The sequence below is a fragment of the Pleurodeles waltl genome, chromosome 12, assembly GCF_031143425.1.
Source record: "Pleurodeles waltl isolate 20211129_DDA chromosome 12, aPleWal1.hap1.20221129, whole genome shotgun sequence".
Taxonomy (NCBI): domain Eukaryota; kingdom Metazoa; phylum Chordata; class Amphibia; order Caudata; family Salamandridae; genus Pleurodeles; species Pleurodeles waltl.
In genome coordinates, this window is record NC_090451.1 from 147,334,647 (window position 1) to 147,353,268 (window position 18,622).

An 18,622-nucleotide genomic window follows, 5' to 3' on the forward strand; every position below is an offset into this window, starting at 1 on the left:
ATTAGGTGTAGACGTGCCGGAGGATGTTATGAAGGTCTGACTTGGTGTAGACTGGGTGCTGGAAGAAGGTAAGAATGTCTCAGTTGGAGTAAAATAGATGCTGGAGGAAGTTGAAGCAGTTTCAGTAGGTCTGAAATAGGTGCTGGAGGAAGTTATGAGTCTCTCGGTAGTTGTAGAATGAGTGCCTGAAGATGTTGCGAATGTCTCAGTAGGTGTAAAATGGGTGCTGGAGTAAGTTGAGAGTGTTTCAGTAGGTAAAGAATTGGTAGCCGAGGAAGCTGGGGTTGTCTCTCTTGATGTAGTATGGGAGATGGAGGAAGCTGAGGTTCTTTCTGACGATACAGAGTAGGTGCTGTGCAAAGTTGAGGCTGTCTCATTAGGTGTTGGGAATGTACTGGCGGAAGAAGGGATTGCCTCTGTCACTGTAGAGTAGGTGCTTGAGGACTTAGAGACTGTCTCAGTTGGTGTAAAGGAGATTGGGGAAGTCAAAAGTGTCTCAGTAGGTGTAAAATGGGTGGTTGAAAATGTGAATGTTTCAGTAGGTGTAAAACGGGTGTTGGAGGAGGATGAAACACTCTCAGTAGGTACAAAGTGGGTAGTGTAGGAAGCTGATGTCTCTGTCACTGTAGAAGTGGAACTTACAGGCGTTGAGACTGTCTCGATAGGCGTAGATATGCTGGAGAAAGTTACGAATGTCTCAGGTGAAGAATGAGAGCTGGAAGAAGTTGGGAATGTCTCAGTAGGTGTGAAATAGGTGCTGGAGGAAGTTATCAGTGTCTCTGTAGGTGTAGAATGTGTGCCGGAAGACGTTGAGAATGTCTCACTAGGTGTAAAATGGGTGCTGGAGGAAGTTGAAAGTGTCTCAGTAGGTAAAGAATTGGTAGCTGAGGAAGCTGGGGTTGTCTCTCTTGATGTAATATGGGAGATGGAGGAAGCTGAGGTTGTTTCTGACGATACAGAGTAGGTGCTGTGCAAAGTTGAGGCTGTCTCATTGGGTGTTGAGAATGTACTGGCGGAAGAAGGGATTGCCTCTGTCACTGTAGAGTAGGTGCTTGAGGACTTAGAGACTGTCTCAGTTGGTGTAAAGGAGATCGGGGAAGTCAAAAGTGTCTCAGTAGGTGTAAAATGGGTGGTTGAAAATGTTGTGAATGTTTCAGTAGTTGTAAAATTGCTGTTGGAGGAAGATGAAACAGTCTCAGTTGGTATAGAGTGGGTAGTGAAGGAAGCTGACATTGTCTCTGTCACTGCAGAAGTGTAACTTACAGGCGTTGACACTGTCTCGATAGGTGTAGATATGCCAGAGGAACTTACGAGTGTCTCAGGTGAAGAATGAGAGCTGGAAGAACTTGAGAATGTCTCAGTAGAAGTAAAATTGATGCTGGAGGAAGATGAAAGAGTCTCAGTAGGTATAGAATGGGTAGTGGGTGAAGATGGAGTTGTCTTTATTGTTGTAGAATAAGAGCTTGAGGAAGGCATAGCAGTCTCTGTAGAAGTATTGTAGGTGATATGTGAAGAAGTGGCTTTCTCAATAGGGGAAGAATATGAGCTGGAGAGGGATGAGACTGTTTCAGTAGCTGCAGAATTGGTTTTTGCGGAAGTAGAGGTTATCTCATTAGGTGTAGACGTGCCGGAGGATGTTATGAAGGTCTGACTAGGTATAGACTGGGTGCTGGAAGAAGGTAAGAATGTCTCAGTTGGAGTAAAATAGATGCTGGAGGAAGTTGATGCTGTTTCAGTAGGTGTGAAATAGGTGCTGGAGGAAGTTATGAGTGTCTCTGTAGGTTTATAATGAGTGCCTGAAGATGTTGTGAATGTTTCAGTAGGTGTAAAATGGGTGCTAGAGGAAGTTGAAAGTGTCTCAGTAGGTAAAGAATTGGTAGCTGAGGAAGCTGGGGTTGTCTCTCTTGATGTAATATAGGAGATGGGGGAACCTGAGGTTGTTTCAGGTGATACAGAGTAGGTGGTGGGCAAAGGTGAGGCTGTCTCAATAGCTGTTGATAATGCACTGGGGGAAGAAAAGATTGTCTCTGTCACTGTAGAGTAGGTGCTTGAGGACTTGGAGACTGTCTCAGTTGGTGTAAAGGAGATCGGGGAAGTCAAAAGTTTCTCAGTAGGTGTAAAATGGGTGGTTGAAAATGTGAATGTTTCAGTAGGTGTAAAATGGGTGTTGGAGGAAGATGAAACAGTCTCATTAGGTATAGAGTGGGTAGTGAAGGAAGCTGACATTGTCTCTGTCACTGTAGAAGTGTAACTTACAGGCGTTGAGACTGTCTCAGTAGATGTAGATATGCTGGAGGAAGTTACGAGTGTCTCAGGTGAAGAATGAGAGCTGGAAGAACTTGAGAATGTTTCAGTAGGTGTAAAATGGGTGATGGAGGAAGATGAAAGAGTCTCAGGGGCTGTAGAATGGGTAATGGGTGAAGATTGGGTTGTATCTATTGTTGAAGAATAAGAGCTGGAAGAAGGCATAGCAGTTTCTTCAGATGTAGAGTAGGTGATGTGTGAAGAAGCGGCTGTCTCAATAGGGGAAGAATATGAGCTGGAGGGGGATGAGATTGTCTCATTAGCTGCAGAATGGGTGTTTGGGGAAGTAGAGGTTGTCTCAATAGGTGTAGATGTGCCAGAGGACGTTATGAAGGTCTGACTAGGTGTAGACTGGGTGCTGAAAGAAGGTAAGAATGTCTCAGTTGGAGTAAAATAGATGCTGGAGAAAGTTGAAGCAGTTTCAGTAGGTGTGAAATAGGTGCTGGAGGAAGTTATGAGTGTCTCAGTAGTTGTAGAATGAGTGCCGGAAGATGTTGCGAATGTCTCAGTAGGTGTAAAATGGGTGCTGGAGTAAGTTGAGAGTGTTTCAGTAGGTAAAGTATTGGTAGCCGAGGAAGCTGGGGTTGTCTCTCTTGATGTAGTATGGGAGAAGGAGGAAGCTGAGGTTCTTTCTGACGATACAGAGTAGGTGCTGTGCAAAGTTGAGGCTGTCTCATTAGGTGTTGAGAATGTACTGGCGGAAGAAGGGATTGCCTCTGTCACTGTAGAGTAGGTGCTTGAGGACTTAGAGACTGTCTCAGTTGGTGTAAAGGAGATCGGGGAAGTCAAAAGTGTCTCAGTAGGTGTAAAATGGGTGGTTGAAAATGTGAATGTTTCAGTAGGTGTAAAACGGGTGTTGGAGGAGGATGAAACAGTCTTAGTAGGTACAAAGTGGGTAGTGTAGGAAGCTGATGTTGTCTCTGTCACTGTAGAAGTGGAACTTACAGGCGTTAGGACTGTCTCGATAGGCGCAGATATGCTGGAGGAAGTTACGAGTGTCTCAGGTGAAGAATGAGAGCTGGAAGAAGTTGGGAATGTCTCAGTAGGTGTGAAATAGGTGCTGGAGGAAGTTATCAGTGTCTCTGTAGGTGTAGAATGAGTGCCGGAAGATGTTGAGAATGTCTCACTAGGTGTAAAGTGGGTGCTGGAGGAAGTTGAATGTGTCTCAGTAGGTAAAGAATTGGTAGCTGAGGAAGCTGGGGTTGTCTCTATTGATGTAGTATGGGAGGTGGAGGAAGCTGAGGTTGTTTCTGACGATACAGAGTAGGTGCTGTGCAAAGTTGAGGCTGTCTCATTAGGTGTTGAGAATGTACTGGCGGAAGAAGGGATTGCCTCTGTCACTGTAGAGTAGGTGCTTGAGGACTTAGAGACTGTCTCAGTTGGTATAAAGGAGATCGGGGAAGTTAAAAGTGTCTCAGTAGGTGTAAAATGGGTGGTTGAAAATGTTGTGAATGTTTCAGTAGGTGTAAAATTGCTGTTGGAGGAAGATGAAACAGTCTCAGTTGGTATAGAGTGGGTAGTGAAGGAAGCTGACATTGTCTCTGTCACTACAGAAGTGTAACTTACAGGCGTTGAGACTGTCTCGATAGGTGTAGATATGCCGGAGGAACTTACGAGTGTCTCAGGTGAAGAATGAGAGCTGGAAGAACTTGAGAGTGTCTCAGTAGGAGTAAAATGGGTGCTGGAGGAAGATGAAAGAGTCTCAGTAGGTATGGAATGGGTAGTGGGTGAAGATGGAGTTGTCTTTATTGTTGTAGAATAAGATCTTGAGGAAGGCATAGCAGTCTCTGTAGAAGTATTGTAGGTGATATGTGAAGAAGTGGCTTTCTTAATAGGGGACGAATATGAGCTGGAGGGGGATGACACTGTCTCAGTAGCTGCAGAATTGTTTTTTGCGGAAGTAGAGGTTATCTCATTAGGTGTAGACGTGCCAGAGGATGTTATGAAGGTCTGACTAGGTATAGACTGGGTGCTGGAAGAAGGTAAGAATGTCTCAGATGGAGTAAAATAGATGCTGGAGGAAGTTGATGCTGTTTCAGTAGGTGTGAAATAGGTGCTGGAGGAAGTTATGAGTGTCTCTGTAGGCTTATAATGAGTGCCGGAAGATCTTGCGAATGTTTCAGTAGGTGTAAAATGGGTGCTAGAGGAAGTTGAAAGTGTCTCAGTAGGTAAAGAATTGGTAGCTGAGGAAGCTGGGGTTGTCTCTCTTGATGTAATATGGGAGATGGAGGAAGCTGAGGTTGTTTCGGGCGATACAGAGAAGGTGCTGGGCAACGTTGAGGCTGTCTCAATAGCTGTTGATAAGGTACTGGGGGAAGAAGAGATTGTCTCTGTCACTGTAGAGTAGGTGCTTGAGGACTTGGAGACTGTCTCAGTTGGTGTAAAGGAGATCGGGGAAGTCAAATGTGTCTCAGTAGGTGTAAAATGGGTGGTTGAAAATGTGAATGTTTCAGTAGGTGTAAAACGGGTGTTGGAGGAGGATGAAACAGTCTCAGTAGGTACAAAGTGGGCAGTGTAGGAAGCTGATGTTGTCTCTGTGACTGTAGAAGTGGAACTTACAGGCGTTAAGACTGTCTCGATAGGCGTAGATATGCTGGAGGAAGTTACGAGTGTCTCAGGTGAAGAATGAGAGCTGGAAGAAGTTGGGAATGTCTCAGTAGGTGTGAAATAGGTGCTGGAGGAAGTTATCAGTGTCTCTGTAGGTGTAGAATAAGTGCCGGAAGATGTTGAGAATGTCTCACTAGGTGTAAAATGGGTGCTGGAGGAAGTTGAATGTGTCTCAGTAGGTAAAGAATTGGTAGCTGAGGAAGCTGGGGTTGTCTCTCTTGATGTAATATGGGAGATGGAGGAAGCTGAGGTTGTTTCGGGCGATACAGAGAAGGTGCTGGGCAAAGTTGAGGCTGTCTCAATAGCTGTTGATAATGTACTGGGGGAAGAAGAGATTGTCTCTGTCACTGTAGAGTAGGTGCTTGAGGACTTGGAGACTGTCTCAGTTGGTGTAAAGGAGATCGGGGAAGTCAAAAGTGTCTCAGTAGGTGTAAAATGGGTGGTTGAAAATGTGAATGTTTCAGTAGGTGTAAAATGGGTGTTGGAGGAAGATGAAACAGTCTCATTAGGTATAGAGTGGGTAGTGAAGGAAGCTGACATTGTCTCTGTCATTTTAGAAGTGTAACTTACAGGCGTTGAGACTGTCTCAGTAGATGTAGATATGCTGGAGGAAGTTACGAGTGTCTCAGGTGAAGAATGAGAGCTGGAAGAACTTGAGAATGTTTCAGTAGGTGTAAAATGGGTGATGGAGGAAGATGAAAGAGTCTCAGGGGGTATAGAATGGGTAATGGGTGAAGATGGGGTTGTCTCTATTGTTGAAGAATAAGAGCTGGAAGAAGGCATAGCAGTCTCTTCAGATGTAGAGTAGGTGATGTGTGAAGAAGCGGCTGTCTCAATAGTGGAAGAATATGAGCTGGCGGTGGATGAGATTGTCTCGGTAGCTGCAGAACGGATGTTTGCGGAAGTAGAGGTTGTCTCAATAGGTGTAGCTGTGCCGGAGGACGTTATGAAGGACTGACTAGGTGTAGACTGGGTGCTGGAAGAAGGTAAGAATGTCTCAGTTGGAGTAAAATAGATGCTGGAGGAAGTTGAAGCAGTTTCAGTAGGTGTGAAATAGGTGCTGGAGGAAGTTATGAGTGTCTCTGTAGGTGTAGAATGAGTGCCGGAAGATGTTGCGAATGTCTCAGTAGGTGTAAAATTGGTGCTGGAGAAAGTTGAGAGTGTTTCAGTAGGTAAAGAATTGGTAGCCGAGGAAGCTGGGGTTGTCTCTCTTGATGTAGTATGGGAGATGGAGGAAGCTGAGGTTCTTTCTGACGATACAGAGTAGGTGCTGTGCAAAGTTGACGCTGTCTCATTAGGTGTTGAGAATGTACTGGTGGAAGAAGGGATTGCCTCTGTCACTGTAGAGTAGGTGCTTGAGGACTTAGAGACTGTCTCAGTTGGTGTAAAGGAGATCAAGGAAGTCAAATGTGTCTCAGTAGGTGTAAAATGGGTGGTTGAAAATGTGAATGTTTCAGTAGGTGTAAAACGGGTGTTGGAGGAGGATGAAACAGTCTCAGTAGGTACAAAGTGGGTAGTGTAGGAAGCTGATGTTGTCTCTGTCACTGTAGAAGTGGAACTTACAGGCGTTAAGACTGTCTCGATAGGCGTAGATATGCTGGAGGAAGTTACGAGTGTCTCAGGTGAAGAATGAGAGCTGGAAGAATTTGGGAATGTCTCAGTAGGTGTGAAATAGGTGCTGGAGGAAGTTATCAGTGTCTCTGTAGGTGTAGAATCAGTGCCGGAAGATGTTGAGAATGTCTCACTAGGTGTAAAATGGGTGCTGTAGGAAGTTGAATGTGTCTCAGTAGGTAAAGAATTGGTAGCTGAGGAAGCTGGGGTTGTCTCTCTTGATGTAGTATGGGAGATGGAGGAAGCTGAGGTTGTTTCTGACGATACAGAGTAGGTGCTGTGCAAAGTTGAGGCTGTCTCATTAGGTGTTGAGAATGTACTTGCGGAAGAAGGGATTGCCTCTGTCACTGTAGAGTAGGTGCTTGAGGACTTAGAGACTGTCTTAGTTGGTGTAAAGGAGATCGGGGAAGTCAAAAGTGTCTCAGTAGGTGTAAAATGGGTGGTTGAAAATGTTGCTAATGTTTCAGTAGGTGTAAAATTGCTGTTGGAGGAAGATGAAACAGTCTCAGTTGGTATAGAGTGGGTAGTGAAGGAAGCTGACATTGTCTCTGTCACTGCAGAAGTGTAACTTACAGGCATTGAGACTGTCTCGATAGGTGTAGATATGCCGGAGGAACTTACGAGTGTCTCAGGTGAAGAATGAGAGCTGGAAGAACTTGAGAATGTCTCTGTAGGAGTAAAATAGGTGCTGGAGGAAGATGAAAGAGTCTCAGTAGGTATAGAATGGGTAGTGGGTGAAGATGGAGTTGTCTTTATTGTTGTAGAATAAGATCTTGAGGAAGGCATAGCAGTCTCTGTAGAAGTATTGTAGGTGATATGTGAAGAAGTGGCTTTCTCAATAGGGGACGAATATGAGCTGGAGGGGGATGACACTGTCTCAGTAGCTGCAGAATTGTTTTTTGCGGAAGTAGAGGTTATCTCATTAGGTGTAGACATGCCAGAGGATGTTATGAAGGTCTGACTAGGTATAGACTGGGTGCTGGAAGAAGGTAAGAATGTCTCAGTTGGAGTAAAATAGATGCTGGAGGAAGTTGATGCTGTTTCAGTAGGTGTGAAATAGGTGCTGGAGGAAGTTATGAGTGTCTCTGTAGGCTTATAATGAGTGCCGGAAGATCTTGCGAATGTTTCAGTAGGTGTAAAATGGGTGCTAGAGGAAGTTGAAAGTGTCTCAGTAGGTAAAGAATTGGTAGCTGAGGAAGCTGGGGTTGTCTCTCTTGATGTAATATGGGAGATGGAGGAAGCTGAGGTTGTTTCGGGCGATACAGAGAAGGTGCTGGGCAACGTTGAGGCTGTCTCAATAGCTGTTGATAAGGTACTGGGGGAAGAAGAGATTGTCTCTGTAACTGTAGAGTAGGTGCTTGAGGACTTGGAGACTGTCTCAGTTGGTGTAAAGGAGATCGGGGAAGTCAAATGTGTCTCAGTAGGTGTAAAATGGGTGTTTGAAAATGTGAATGTTTCAGTAGGTGTAAAACGGGTGTTGGAGGAGGATGAAACAGTCTCAGTAGGTACAAAGTGGGCAGTGTAGGAAGCTGATGTTGTCTCTGTGACTGTAGAAGTGGAACTTACAGGCGTTAAGACTGTCTCGATAGGCGTAGATATGCTGGAGGAAGTTACGAGTGTCTCAGGTGAAGAATGAGAGCTGGAAGAAGTTGGGAATGTCTCAGTAGGTGTGAAATAGGTGCTGGAGGAAGTTATCAGTGTCTCTGTAGGTGTAGAATAAGTGCCGGAAGATGTTGAGAATGTCTCACTAGGTGTAAAATGGGTGCTGGAGGAAGTTGAATGTGTCTCAGTAGGTAAAGAATTGGTAGCTGAGGAAGCTGGGGTTGTCTCTCTTGATGTAATATGGGAGATGGAGGAAGCTGAGGTTGTTTCGGGCGATACAGAGAAGGTGCTGGGCAAAGTTGAGGCTGTCTCAATAGCTGTTGATAATGTACTGGGGGAATAAGAGATTGTCTCTGTCACTGTAGAGTAGGTGCTTGAGGACTTGGAGACTGTCTCAGTTGGTGTAAAGGAGATCGGGGAAGTCAAAAGTGTCTCAGTAGGTGTAAAATGGGTGGTTGAAAATGTGAATGTTTCAGTAGGTGTAAAATGGGTGTTGGAGGAAGATGAAACAGTCTCATTAGGTATAGAGTGGGTAGTGAAGGAAGCTGACATTGTCTCTGTCATTTTAGAAGTGTAACTTACAGGCGTTGAGACTGTCTCAGTAGATGTAGATATGCTGGAGGAAGTTACGAGTGTCTCAGGTGAAGAATGAGAGCTGGAAGAACTTGAGAATGTTTCAGTAGGTGTAAAATGGGTGATGGAGGAAGATGAAAGAGTCTCAGGGGGTATAGAATGGGTAATGGGTGAAGATGGGGTTGTCTCTATTGTTGAAGAATAAGAGCTGGAAGAAGGCATAGCAGTCTCTTCAGATGTAGAGTAGGTGATGTGTGAAGAAGCGGCTGTCTCAATAGTGGAAGAATATGAGCTGGCGGTGGATGAGATTGTCTCGGTAGCTGCAGAACGGATGTTTGCGGAAGTAGAGGTTGTCTCAATAGGTGTAGCTGTGCCGGAGGACGTTATGAAGGACTGACTAGGTGTAGACTGGGTGCTGGAAGAAGGTAAGAATGTCTCAGTTGGAGTAAAATAGATGCTGGAGGAAGTTGAAGCAGTTTCAGTAGGTGTGAAATAGGTGCTGGAGGAAGTTATGAGTGTCTCTGTAGGTGTAGAATGAGTGCCGGAAGATGTTGCGAATGTCTCAGTAGGTGTAAAATTGGTGCTGGAGAAAGTTGAGAGTATTTCAGTAGGTAAAGAATTGGTAGCCGAGGAAGCTGGGGTTGTCTCTCTTGATGTAGTATGGGAGATGGAGGAAGCTGAGGTTCTTTCTGACGATACAGAGTAGGTGCTGTGCAAAGTTGACGCTGTCTCATTAGGTGTTGAGAATGTACTGGTGGAAGAAGGGATTGCCTCTGTCACTGTAGAGTAGGTGCTTGAGGACTTAGAGACTGTCTCAGTTGGTGTAAAGGAGATCAGGGAAGTCAAATGTGTCTCAGTAGGTGTAAAATGGGTGGTTGAAAATGTGAATGTTTCAGTAGGTGTAAAACGGGTGTTGGAGGAGGATGAAACAGTCTCAGTAGGTACAAAGTGGGTAGTGTAGGAAGCTGATGTTGTCTCTGTCACTGTAGAAGTGGAACTTACAGGCGTTAAGACTGTCTCGATAGGCGTAGATATGCTGGAGGAAGTTACGAGTGTCTCAGGTGAAGAATGAGAGATGGAAGAATTTGGGAATGTCTCAGTAGGTGTGAAATAGGTGCTGGAGGAAGTTATCAGTGTCTCTGTAGGTGTAGAATAAGTGCCAGAAGATGTTGAGAATGTCTCACTAGGTGTAAAATGGGTGCTGTAGGAAGTTGAATGTGTCTCAGTAGGTAAAGAATTGGTAGCTGAGGAAGCTGGGGTTGTCTCTCTTGATGTAATATGGGAGATGGAGGAAGCTGAGGTTGTTTCTGACGATACAGAGTAGGTGCTGTGCAAAGTTGAGGCTGTCTCATTAGGTGTTGAGAATGTACTTGCGGAAGAAGGGATTGCCTCTGTCACTGTAGAGTAGGTGCTTGAGGACTTAGAGACTGTCTCAGTTGGTGTAAAGGAGATCGGGGAAGTCAAAAGTGTCTCAGTAGGTGTAAAATGGGTGGTTGAAAATGTTGCTAATGTTTCAGTAGGTGTAAAATTGCTGTTGGAGGAAGATGAAACAGTCTCAGTTGGTATAGAGTGGGTAGTGAAGGAAGCTGACATTGTCTCTGTCACTGCAGAAGTGTAACTTACAGGCGTTGAGACTGTCTCGATAGGTGTAGATATGCCGGAGGAACTTACGAGTGTCTCAGGTGAAGAATGAGAGCTGGAAGAACTTGAGAATGTCTCAGTAGGAGTAAAATAGGTGCTGGAGGAAGATGAAAGAGTCTCAGTAGGTATAGAATGGGTAGTGGGTGAAGATGGAGTTGTCTTTATTGTTGTAGAATAAGAGCTTGAGGAAGGCATAGCAGTCTCTGTAGAAGTATTGTAGGTGATATGTGAAGAAGTGGCTTTCTCAATAGGGGAAGAATATGAGCTGGAGGGGGATGACACTGTCTCAGTAGTTGCAGAATTGGTTTTTGCGGAAGTAGAGGTTATCTCATTAGGTGTAGACGTGCCGGAGGATGTTATGAAGGTCTGACTAGGTATAGACTGGGTTCTGGAAGAAGGTAAGAATGTCTCAGTTGGAGTAAAATAGATGCTGGAGGAAGTTGATGCTGTTTCAGTAGGTGTGAAATAGGTGCTGGAGGAAGTTATGAGTGTCTCTGTAGGTTTATAATGAGTGCCGGAAGATGTTGTGAATGTCTCAGTAGGTGTAAAATGGGTGCTAGAGGAAGTTGAAAGTGTCTCAGTAGGTAAAGAATTGGTAGCTGAGGAAGCTGGGGTTGTCTCTATTGATGTAGTATGGGAGATGGAGGAAGCTGAGGTTGTTTCTGACGATACAGCGTAGGTGCTGTGCAAAGTTGAGGCTGTCTCATTAGGTGTTGAGGATGTACTGGCGGAAGAAGGGATTGCCTCTGTCACTGTAGAGTAGGTGCTTGAGGACTTAGAGACTGTCTCAGTTGGTATAAAGGAGATCGGGGAAGTCAAAAGTGTCTCAGTAGGTGTAAAATGGGTGGTTGAAAATGTTGTGAATGTTTCAGTAGGTGTAAAATTGCTGTTGGAGGAAGATGAAACAGTCTCAGTTGGTATAGAGTGGGTAGTGAAGGAAGCTGACATTGTCTCTGTCACTGCAGAAGTGTAACTTACAGGCGTTGGGACTGTCTCAATAGGTGTAGATATGCCGGAGGAACTTACGAGTGTCTCAGGTGAAGGAAGAGAGCTGGAAGAACTTGAGAATGTCTCAGTAGGAGTAAAATGGGTGCTGGAGGAAGATGAAAGAGTCTCAGTAGGTATGGAATTGGTAGTGGGTGAAGATGGAGTTGTCTTTACTGTTGTAGAATAAAATCTTGAGGAAGGCATAGCAGTCTCTGTAGAAGTATTGTAGGTGATATGTGAAGAAGTGGCTTTCTCAATAGGGGAAGAATATGAGCTGGAGGGGGATGACACTGTCTCAGTAGCTGCAGAATTGTTTTTTGCAGAAGTAGAGGTTATCTCATTAGGTGTAGACGTGCCAGAGGATGTTATGAAGGTCTGACTAGGTATAGACTGGGTGCTGGAAGAAGGTAAGAATGTCTCAGTTGGAGTAAAATAGATGCTGGAGGAAGTTGATGCTGTTTCAGTAGGTGTGAAATAGGTGCTGGAGGAAGTTATGAGTGTCTCTGTAGGTTTATAATGAGTGCCGGAAGATGTTGCGAATGTTTCAGTAGGTGTAAAATGGTTGCTAGAGGAAGTTGAAAGTGTCTCAGTAGGTAAAGAATTGGTAGCTGAGGAAGCTGGGGTTGTCTCTCTTGATGTAATATGGGAGATGGAGGAAGCTGAGGTTGTTTCGGGCGATACAGAGAAGGTGCGCGGCAAAGTTGAGGCTGTCTCAATAGCTGTTGATAATGTACTGGGGGAAGAAGAGATTGTCTCTGTCACTGTAGAGTAGGTGCTTGAGGACTTGGAGACTGTCTCAGTTGGTGTAAATGAGATCGGGGAAGTCAAAAGTGCCTCAGTAGGTGTAAAATGGGTGGTTGAAAATGTGAATGTTTCAGTAGGTGTAAAATGGGTGTTGGAGGAAGATGAAACAGTCTCATTAGGTATAGAGTGGGTAGTGAAGGAAGCTGACATTGTCTCTGTCACTTTAGAAGTGTAACTTACAGGCGTTGAGACTGTCTCAGTAGATGTAGATATGCTGGAGGAAGTTACGAGCGTCTCAGGTGAAGAATGAGAGCTGGAAGAACTTGAGAATGTTTCAGTAGGTGTAAAATGGGTGATGGAGGAAGTTGAAAGTGTCTCAGTAGGTAAAGAATTGGTAGCTGAGGAAGCTGGGGTTGTCTCTATTGATGTAGTATGGGAGATGGAGGAAGCTGAGGTTGTTTCTGACGATACAGCGTAGGTGCTGTGCAAAGTTGAGGCTGTCTCATTAGGTGTTGAGGATGTACTGGCGGAAGAAGGGATTGCCTCTGTCACTGTAGAGTAGGTGCTTGAGGACTTAGAGACTGTCTCAGTTGGTATAAAGGAGATCGGGGAAGTCAAAAGTGTCTCAGTAGGTGTAAAATGGGTGGTTGAAAATGTTGTGAATGTTTCAGTAGGTGTAAAATTGCTGTTGGAGGAAGATGAAACAGTCTCAGTTGGTATAGAGTGGGTAGTGAAGGAAGCTGACATTGTCTCTGTCACTGCAGAAGTGTAACTTACAGGCGTTGGGACTGTCTCAATAGGTGTAGATATGCCGGAGGAACTTACGAGTGTCTCAGGTGAAGGAAGAGAGCTGGAAGAACTTGAGAATGTCTCAGTAGGAGTAAAATGGGTGCTGGAGGAAGATGAAAGAGTCTCAGTAGGTATGGAATTGGTAGTGGGTGAAGATGGAGTTGTCTTTACTGTTGTAGAATAAAATCTTGAGGAAGGCATAGCAGTCTCTGTAGAAGTATTGTAGGTGATATGTGAAGAAGTGGCTTTCTCAATAGGGGAAGAATATGAGCTGGAGGGGGATGACACTGTCTCAGTAGCTGCAGAATTGTTTTTTGCAGAAGTAGAGGTTATCTCATTAGGTGTAGACGTGCCAGAGGATGTTATGAAGGTCTGACTAGGTATAGACTGGGTGCTGGAAGAAGGTAAGAATGTCTCAGTTGGAGTAAAATAGATGCTGGAGGAAGTTGATGCTGTTTCAGTAGGTGTGAAATAGGTGCTGGAGGAAGTTATGAGTGTCTCTGTAGGTTTATAATGAGTGCCGGAAGATGTTGCGAATGTTTCAGTAGGTGTAAAATGGTTGCTAGAGGAAGTTGAAAGTGTCTCAGTAGGTAAAGAATTGGTAGCTGAGGAAGCTGGGGTTGTCTCTCTTGATGTAATATGGGAGATGGAGGAAGCTGAGGTTGTTTCGGGCGATACAGAGAAGGTGCTCGGCAAAGTTGAGGCTGTCTCAATAGCTGTTGATAATGTACTGGAGGAAGAAGAGATTGTCTCTGTCACTGTAGAGTAGGTGCTTGAGGACTTGGAGACTGTCTCAGTTGGTGTAAATGAGATCGGGGAAGTCAAAAGTGCCTCAGTAGGTGTAAAATGGGTGGTTGAAAATGTGAATGTTTCAGTAGGTGTAAAATGGGTGTTGGAGGAAGATGAAACAGTCTCATTAGGTATAGAGTGGGTAGTGAAGGAAGCTGACATTGTCTCTGTCACTTTAGAAGTGTAACTTACAGGCGTTGAGACTGTCTCAGTAGATGTAGATATGCTGGAGGAAGTTACGAGCGTCTCAGGTGAAGAATGAGAGCTGGAAGAACTTGAGAATGTTTCAGTAGGTGTAAAATGGGTGATGGAGGAAGATGAAAGAGTCTCAGGGGGTATAGAATGGGTAATGGGTGAAGATGGGGTTGTCTCTATTGTTGAAGAATAAGAGCTGGAAGAAGGCATAGCAGTCTCTTCAGATGTAGAGTAGGTGATGTGTGAAGAAGCGGCTGTCTCAATAGTGGAAGAATATGAGCTGGAGGTGGATGAGATTGTCTCGGTAGCTGCAGAATGGATGTTTGCGGAAGTAGAGGTTGTCTCAATAGGTGTAGCTGTGCCGGAGGACGTTATGAACGTCTGACTAGGTGTAGACTGGGTGCTGGAAGAAGGTAAGAATGTCTCAGTTGGAGTAAAATAGATGCTGGAGGAAGTTGAAGCAGTTTCAGTAGGTGTGAAATAGGTGCTGGAGGAAGTTATGAGTGTCTCTGTAGGTGTAGAATGAGTGCCGGAAGATGTTGCGAATGTCTCAGTAGATGTAAAATTGGTGCTGGAGGAAGTTGAGAGTGTTTCAGTAGGTAAAGAATTGGTAGCCGAGGAAGCTGGGGTTGTCTCTCTTGATGTAGTATGGGTGATGGAGGAAGCTGAGGTTCTTTCAGACGATACAGAGTAGGTGCTGTGCAAAGTTGAGGCTGTCTCATTAGGTGTTGAGAATGTACTGGTGGAAGAAGGGATTGCCTCTGTCACTGTAGAGTAGGTGCTTGAGGACTTAGAGACTGTCTCAGTTGGTGTAAAGGAGATCAGGGAAGTCAAATGTGTCTCAGTAGGTGTAAAATGGGTGGTTGAAAATGTGAATGTTTCAGTAGGTGTAAAACGGGTGTTGGAGGAGGATGAAACAGTCTCAGTAGGTACAAAGTGGGTAGTGTAGGAAGCTGATGTTGTCTCTGTCACTGTAGAAGTGGAACTTACAGGCGTTAAGACTGTCTCGATAGGCGTAGATATGCTGGAGGAAGTTACGAGTGTCTCAGGTGAAGAATGAGAGCTGGAAGAAGTTGGGAATGTCTCAGTAGGTGTGAAATAGGTGCTGGAGGAAGTTATCAGTGTCTCTGTAGGTGTAGAATGAGTGCCGGAAGATGTTGAGAATGTCTCACTAGGTGTAAAATGGGTACTGGAGGAAGTTGAATGTGTCTCAGTAGGTAAATAATTGGTAGCTGAGGAAGCTGGGGTTGTCTCTCTTGATGTAGTATGGGAGATGGAGGAAGCTGAGGTTGTTTCTGACGATACAGAGTAGGTGCTGTGCAAAGTTGAGGCTGTCTCATTAGGTGTTGAGAATGTACTGGCGGAAGAAGGGATTGCCTCTGTCACTGTAGAGTAGGTGCTTGAGGACTTAGAGACTGTCTCAGTTGGTGTAAAGGAGATCGGGGAAGTCAAAAGTGTCTCAGTAGGTGTAAAATGGGTGGTTGAAAATGTTGTGAATGTTTCAGTAGGTGTAAAATTGCTGTTGGAGGAAGATGAAACAGTCTCAGTTGGTATAGAGTGGGTAGTGAAGGAAGCTGACATTGTCTCTGTCACTGCAGAAGTGTAACTTACAGGCGTTGAGACTGTCTTGATAGGTGTAGATATGCCGGAGGAACTTACGAGTGTCTCAGGTGAAGAATGAGAGCTGGAAGAACTTGAGAATGTCTCAGTAGGAGTAAAATGGGTGCTGGAGGAAGATGAAAGAGTCTCGGTAGGTATAGAATGGGTAGTGGGTGAAGATGGAGTTGTCTTTATTGTTGTAGAATAAGAGCTTGAGGAAGGCATAGCAGTCTCTGTAGAAGTATTGTAGGTGATATGTGAAGAAGTGACTTTCTCAGTAGGGGAAGAATATGAGCTGGAGGGGGATGACACTGTCTCAGTAGCTGCAGAATTGGTTTTTGCGGAAGTAGAGGTTATCTCATTAGGTGTAGACGTGCCGGAGGATGTTATGAAGGTCTGACTAGGTATAGACTGGGTGCTGGAAGAAGGTAAGAATGTCTCAGTTGGAGTAAAATAGATCCTGGAGGAAGTTGAAGCAGTTTCAGTAGGTGTGAAATAGGTGCTGGAGGAAGTTATGAGTGTCTCTGTAGGTGTAGAATGAGTGCCGGAAGATGTTGCGAATGTCTCAGTAGGTGTAAAATTGGTGCTGGAGGAAGTTGAGAGTGTTTCAGTAGGTAAAGAATTGGTAGCCGAGGAAGCTGGGGTTGTCTCTCTTGATGTAGTATGGGAGATGGAGGAAGCTGAGGTTCTTTCTGACGATACAGAGTAGGTGCTGTGCAAAGTTGAGGCTGTCTCATTAGGTGTTGAGAATGTACTGGTGGAAGAAGGGATTGCCTCTGTCACTGTAGAGTAGGTGCTTGAGGACTTAGAGACTGTCTCAGTTGGTGTAAAGGAGATCGGGGAAGTCAAATGTGTCTCAGTAGGTGTAAAATGGGAGGTTGAAAATATGAATGTTTCAGTAGGTGTAAAACGGGTGTTGGAGGAGGATGAAACAGTCTCAGTAGGTATAAAGTGGGTAGTGTAGGAAGCTGATGTTGTCTCTGTCACTGTAGAAGTGGAACTTACAGGCGTTAAGACTGTCTCGATAGGCGTAGATATGCTGGAGGAAGTTACGAGTGTCTCAGGTGAAGAATGAGAGCTGGAAGAAGTTGGGAATGTCTCAGTAGGTGTGAAATAGGTGCTGGAGGAAGTTATCAGTGTCTCTGTAGGTGTAGAATAAGTGCCGGAAGATGTTGAGAATGTCTCACTAGGTGTAAAATGGGTGCTGGAGGAAGTTGAATGTGTCTCAGTAGGTAAAGAATTGGTAGCTGAGGAAGCTGGGGTTGTCTCTCTTGATGTAGTATGGGAGATGGAGGAAGCTGAGGTTGTTTCTGACGATACAGAGTAGGTGCTGTGCAAAGTTGAGGCTGTCTCATTAGGTGTTGAGAATGTACTTGCGGAAGAAGGGATTGCCTCTGTCACTGTAGAGTGGGTGCTTGAGGACTTAGAGACTGTCTCAGTTGGTGTAAAGGAGATTGGGGAAGTCAAAAGTGTCTCAGTAGGTGTAAAATGGGTGGTTGAAAATGTTGCTAATGTTTCAGTAGGTGTAAAATTGCTGTTGGAGGAAGATGAAACAGTCTCAGTTGGTATAGAGTGGGTAGTGAAGGAAGCTGACATTGTCTCTGTCACTGCAGAAGTGTAACTTACAGGCGTTGAGACTGTCTCGATAGGTGTAGATATGCCGGAGGAACTTACGAGTGTCTCAGGTGAAGAATGAGAGCTGGAAGAACTTGAGAATGTCTCAGTAGGAGTAAAATGGGTGCTGGAGGAAGATGAAAGAGTCTCAGTAGGTATCGAATGGGTAGTGGATGAAGATGGAGTTGTCTTTATTGTTGTAGAATAAGATCTTGAGGAAGGCATAGCAGTCTCTGTAGAAGTATTGTAGGTGATATGTGAAGAAGTGGCTTTCTCAATAGGGGAAGAATATGAGCTGGAGGGGGATGACACTGTCTCAGTAGCTGCAGAATTGTTTTTTGCGGAAGTAGAGGTTATCTCATTAGGTGTAGACGTGCCGGAGGATGTTATGAAGGTCTGACTAGGTATAGACTGGGTCCCGGAAGAAGGTAAGAATGTCTCAGTTGGAGTAAAATAGATGGTGGAGGAAGTTGATGCTGTTTCAGTAGGTGTGAAATAGGTGCTGGAGGAAGTTATGAGTGTCTCTGTAGGTTTATAATGAGTGCCGGAAGATGTTGTGAATGTCTCAGTAGGTGTAAAATGGGTGCTAGAGGAAGTTGAAAGTGTCTCAGTAGGTAAAGAATTGGTAGCTGAGGTAGCTGGGGTTGTCTCTATTGATGTAGTACGGGAGATGGAGGAAGCTGAGGTTGTTTCTGACGATACAGCGTAGGTGCTGTGCAAAGTTGAGGCTGTCTCATTAGGTGTTGAGGATGTACTGGCGGAAGAAGGGATTGCCTCTGTCACTGTAGAGTAGGTGCTTGAGGACTTAGAGACTGTCTCAGTTGGTATAAAGGAGATCGGGGAAGTCAAAAGTGTCTCAGTAGGTGTAAAATGGGTGGTTGAAAATGTTGTGAATATTTCAGTAGGTGTAAAATTGCTGTTGGAGGAAGGTGAAACAGTCTCAGTTGGTATAGAGTGGGTAGTGAAGGAAGCTGACATTGTCTCTGTCACTGCAGAAGTGTAACTTACAGGCGTTGGGACTGTCTCAATAGGTGTAGATATGCCAGAGGAACTTACGAGTGTCTCAGGTGAAGAATGAGAGCTGGAAGAACTTGAGAATGTCTCAGTAGGAGTAAAATGGGTGCTGGAGGAAAATGAAAGAGTCTCAGTAGGTATGGAATGGGTAGTGGGTGAAGATGGAGTTGTCTTTATTGTTGTAGAATAAAATCTTGAGGAAGGCATAGCAGTCTCTGTAGAAGTATTGTAGGTGATATGTGAAGAAGTGGCTTTCTCAATAGGGGAAGAATATGAGCTGGAGGGGGATGACACTGTCTCAGTAGCTGCAGAATTGTTTTTTGCGGAAGTAGAGGTTATCTCATTAGGTGTAGACGTGCCAGAGGATGTTATGAAGGTCTGACTAGGTATAGACTGGGTGCTGGAAGAAGGTAAGAATGTCTCAGTTGGAGTAAAATAGATGCTGGAGGAAGTTGATGCTGTTTCAGTAGGTGTGAAATAGGTGCTGGAGGAAGTTATGAGTGTCTCTGTAGGTTTATAATGAGTGCCTGAAGATGTTGCGAATGTTTCAGTA

The 18,622-nt window shown here is 44.7% G+C and overlaps 1 protein-coding gene across 1 annotated transcript in view; it reads right to left on the bottom strand.

Moving 5' to 3' along the window:
- Nucleotide 1: 1 nt before the first annotated feature.
- The window catches only part of LOC138267099 (mucin-3B-like), a 49,991-nt gene continuing 31,370 nt past the window's right edge, over nucleotides 2–18,622 (bottom strand). Inside the window, exons 3-4 of the mRNA XM_069215948.1 lie at nucleotides 1,312–17,466; nucleotides 2–58 (exon numbers count right to left, since the gene is read on the bottom strand). Of these exons, the coding sequence (XP_069072049.1) occupies nucleotides 2–58; nucleotides 1,312–17,466 (16,212 nt within the window). The remainder of the gene's footprint in view (nucleotides 59–1,311; nucleotides 17,467–18,622) is intronic.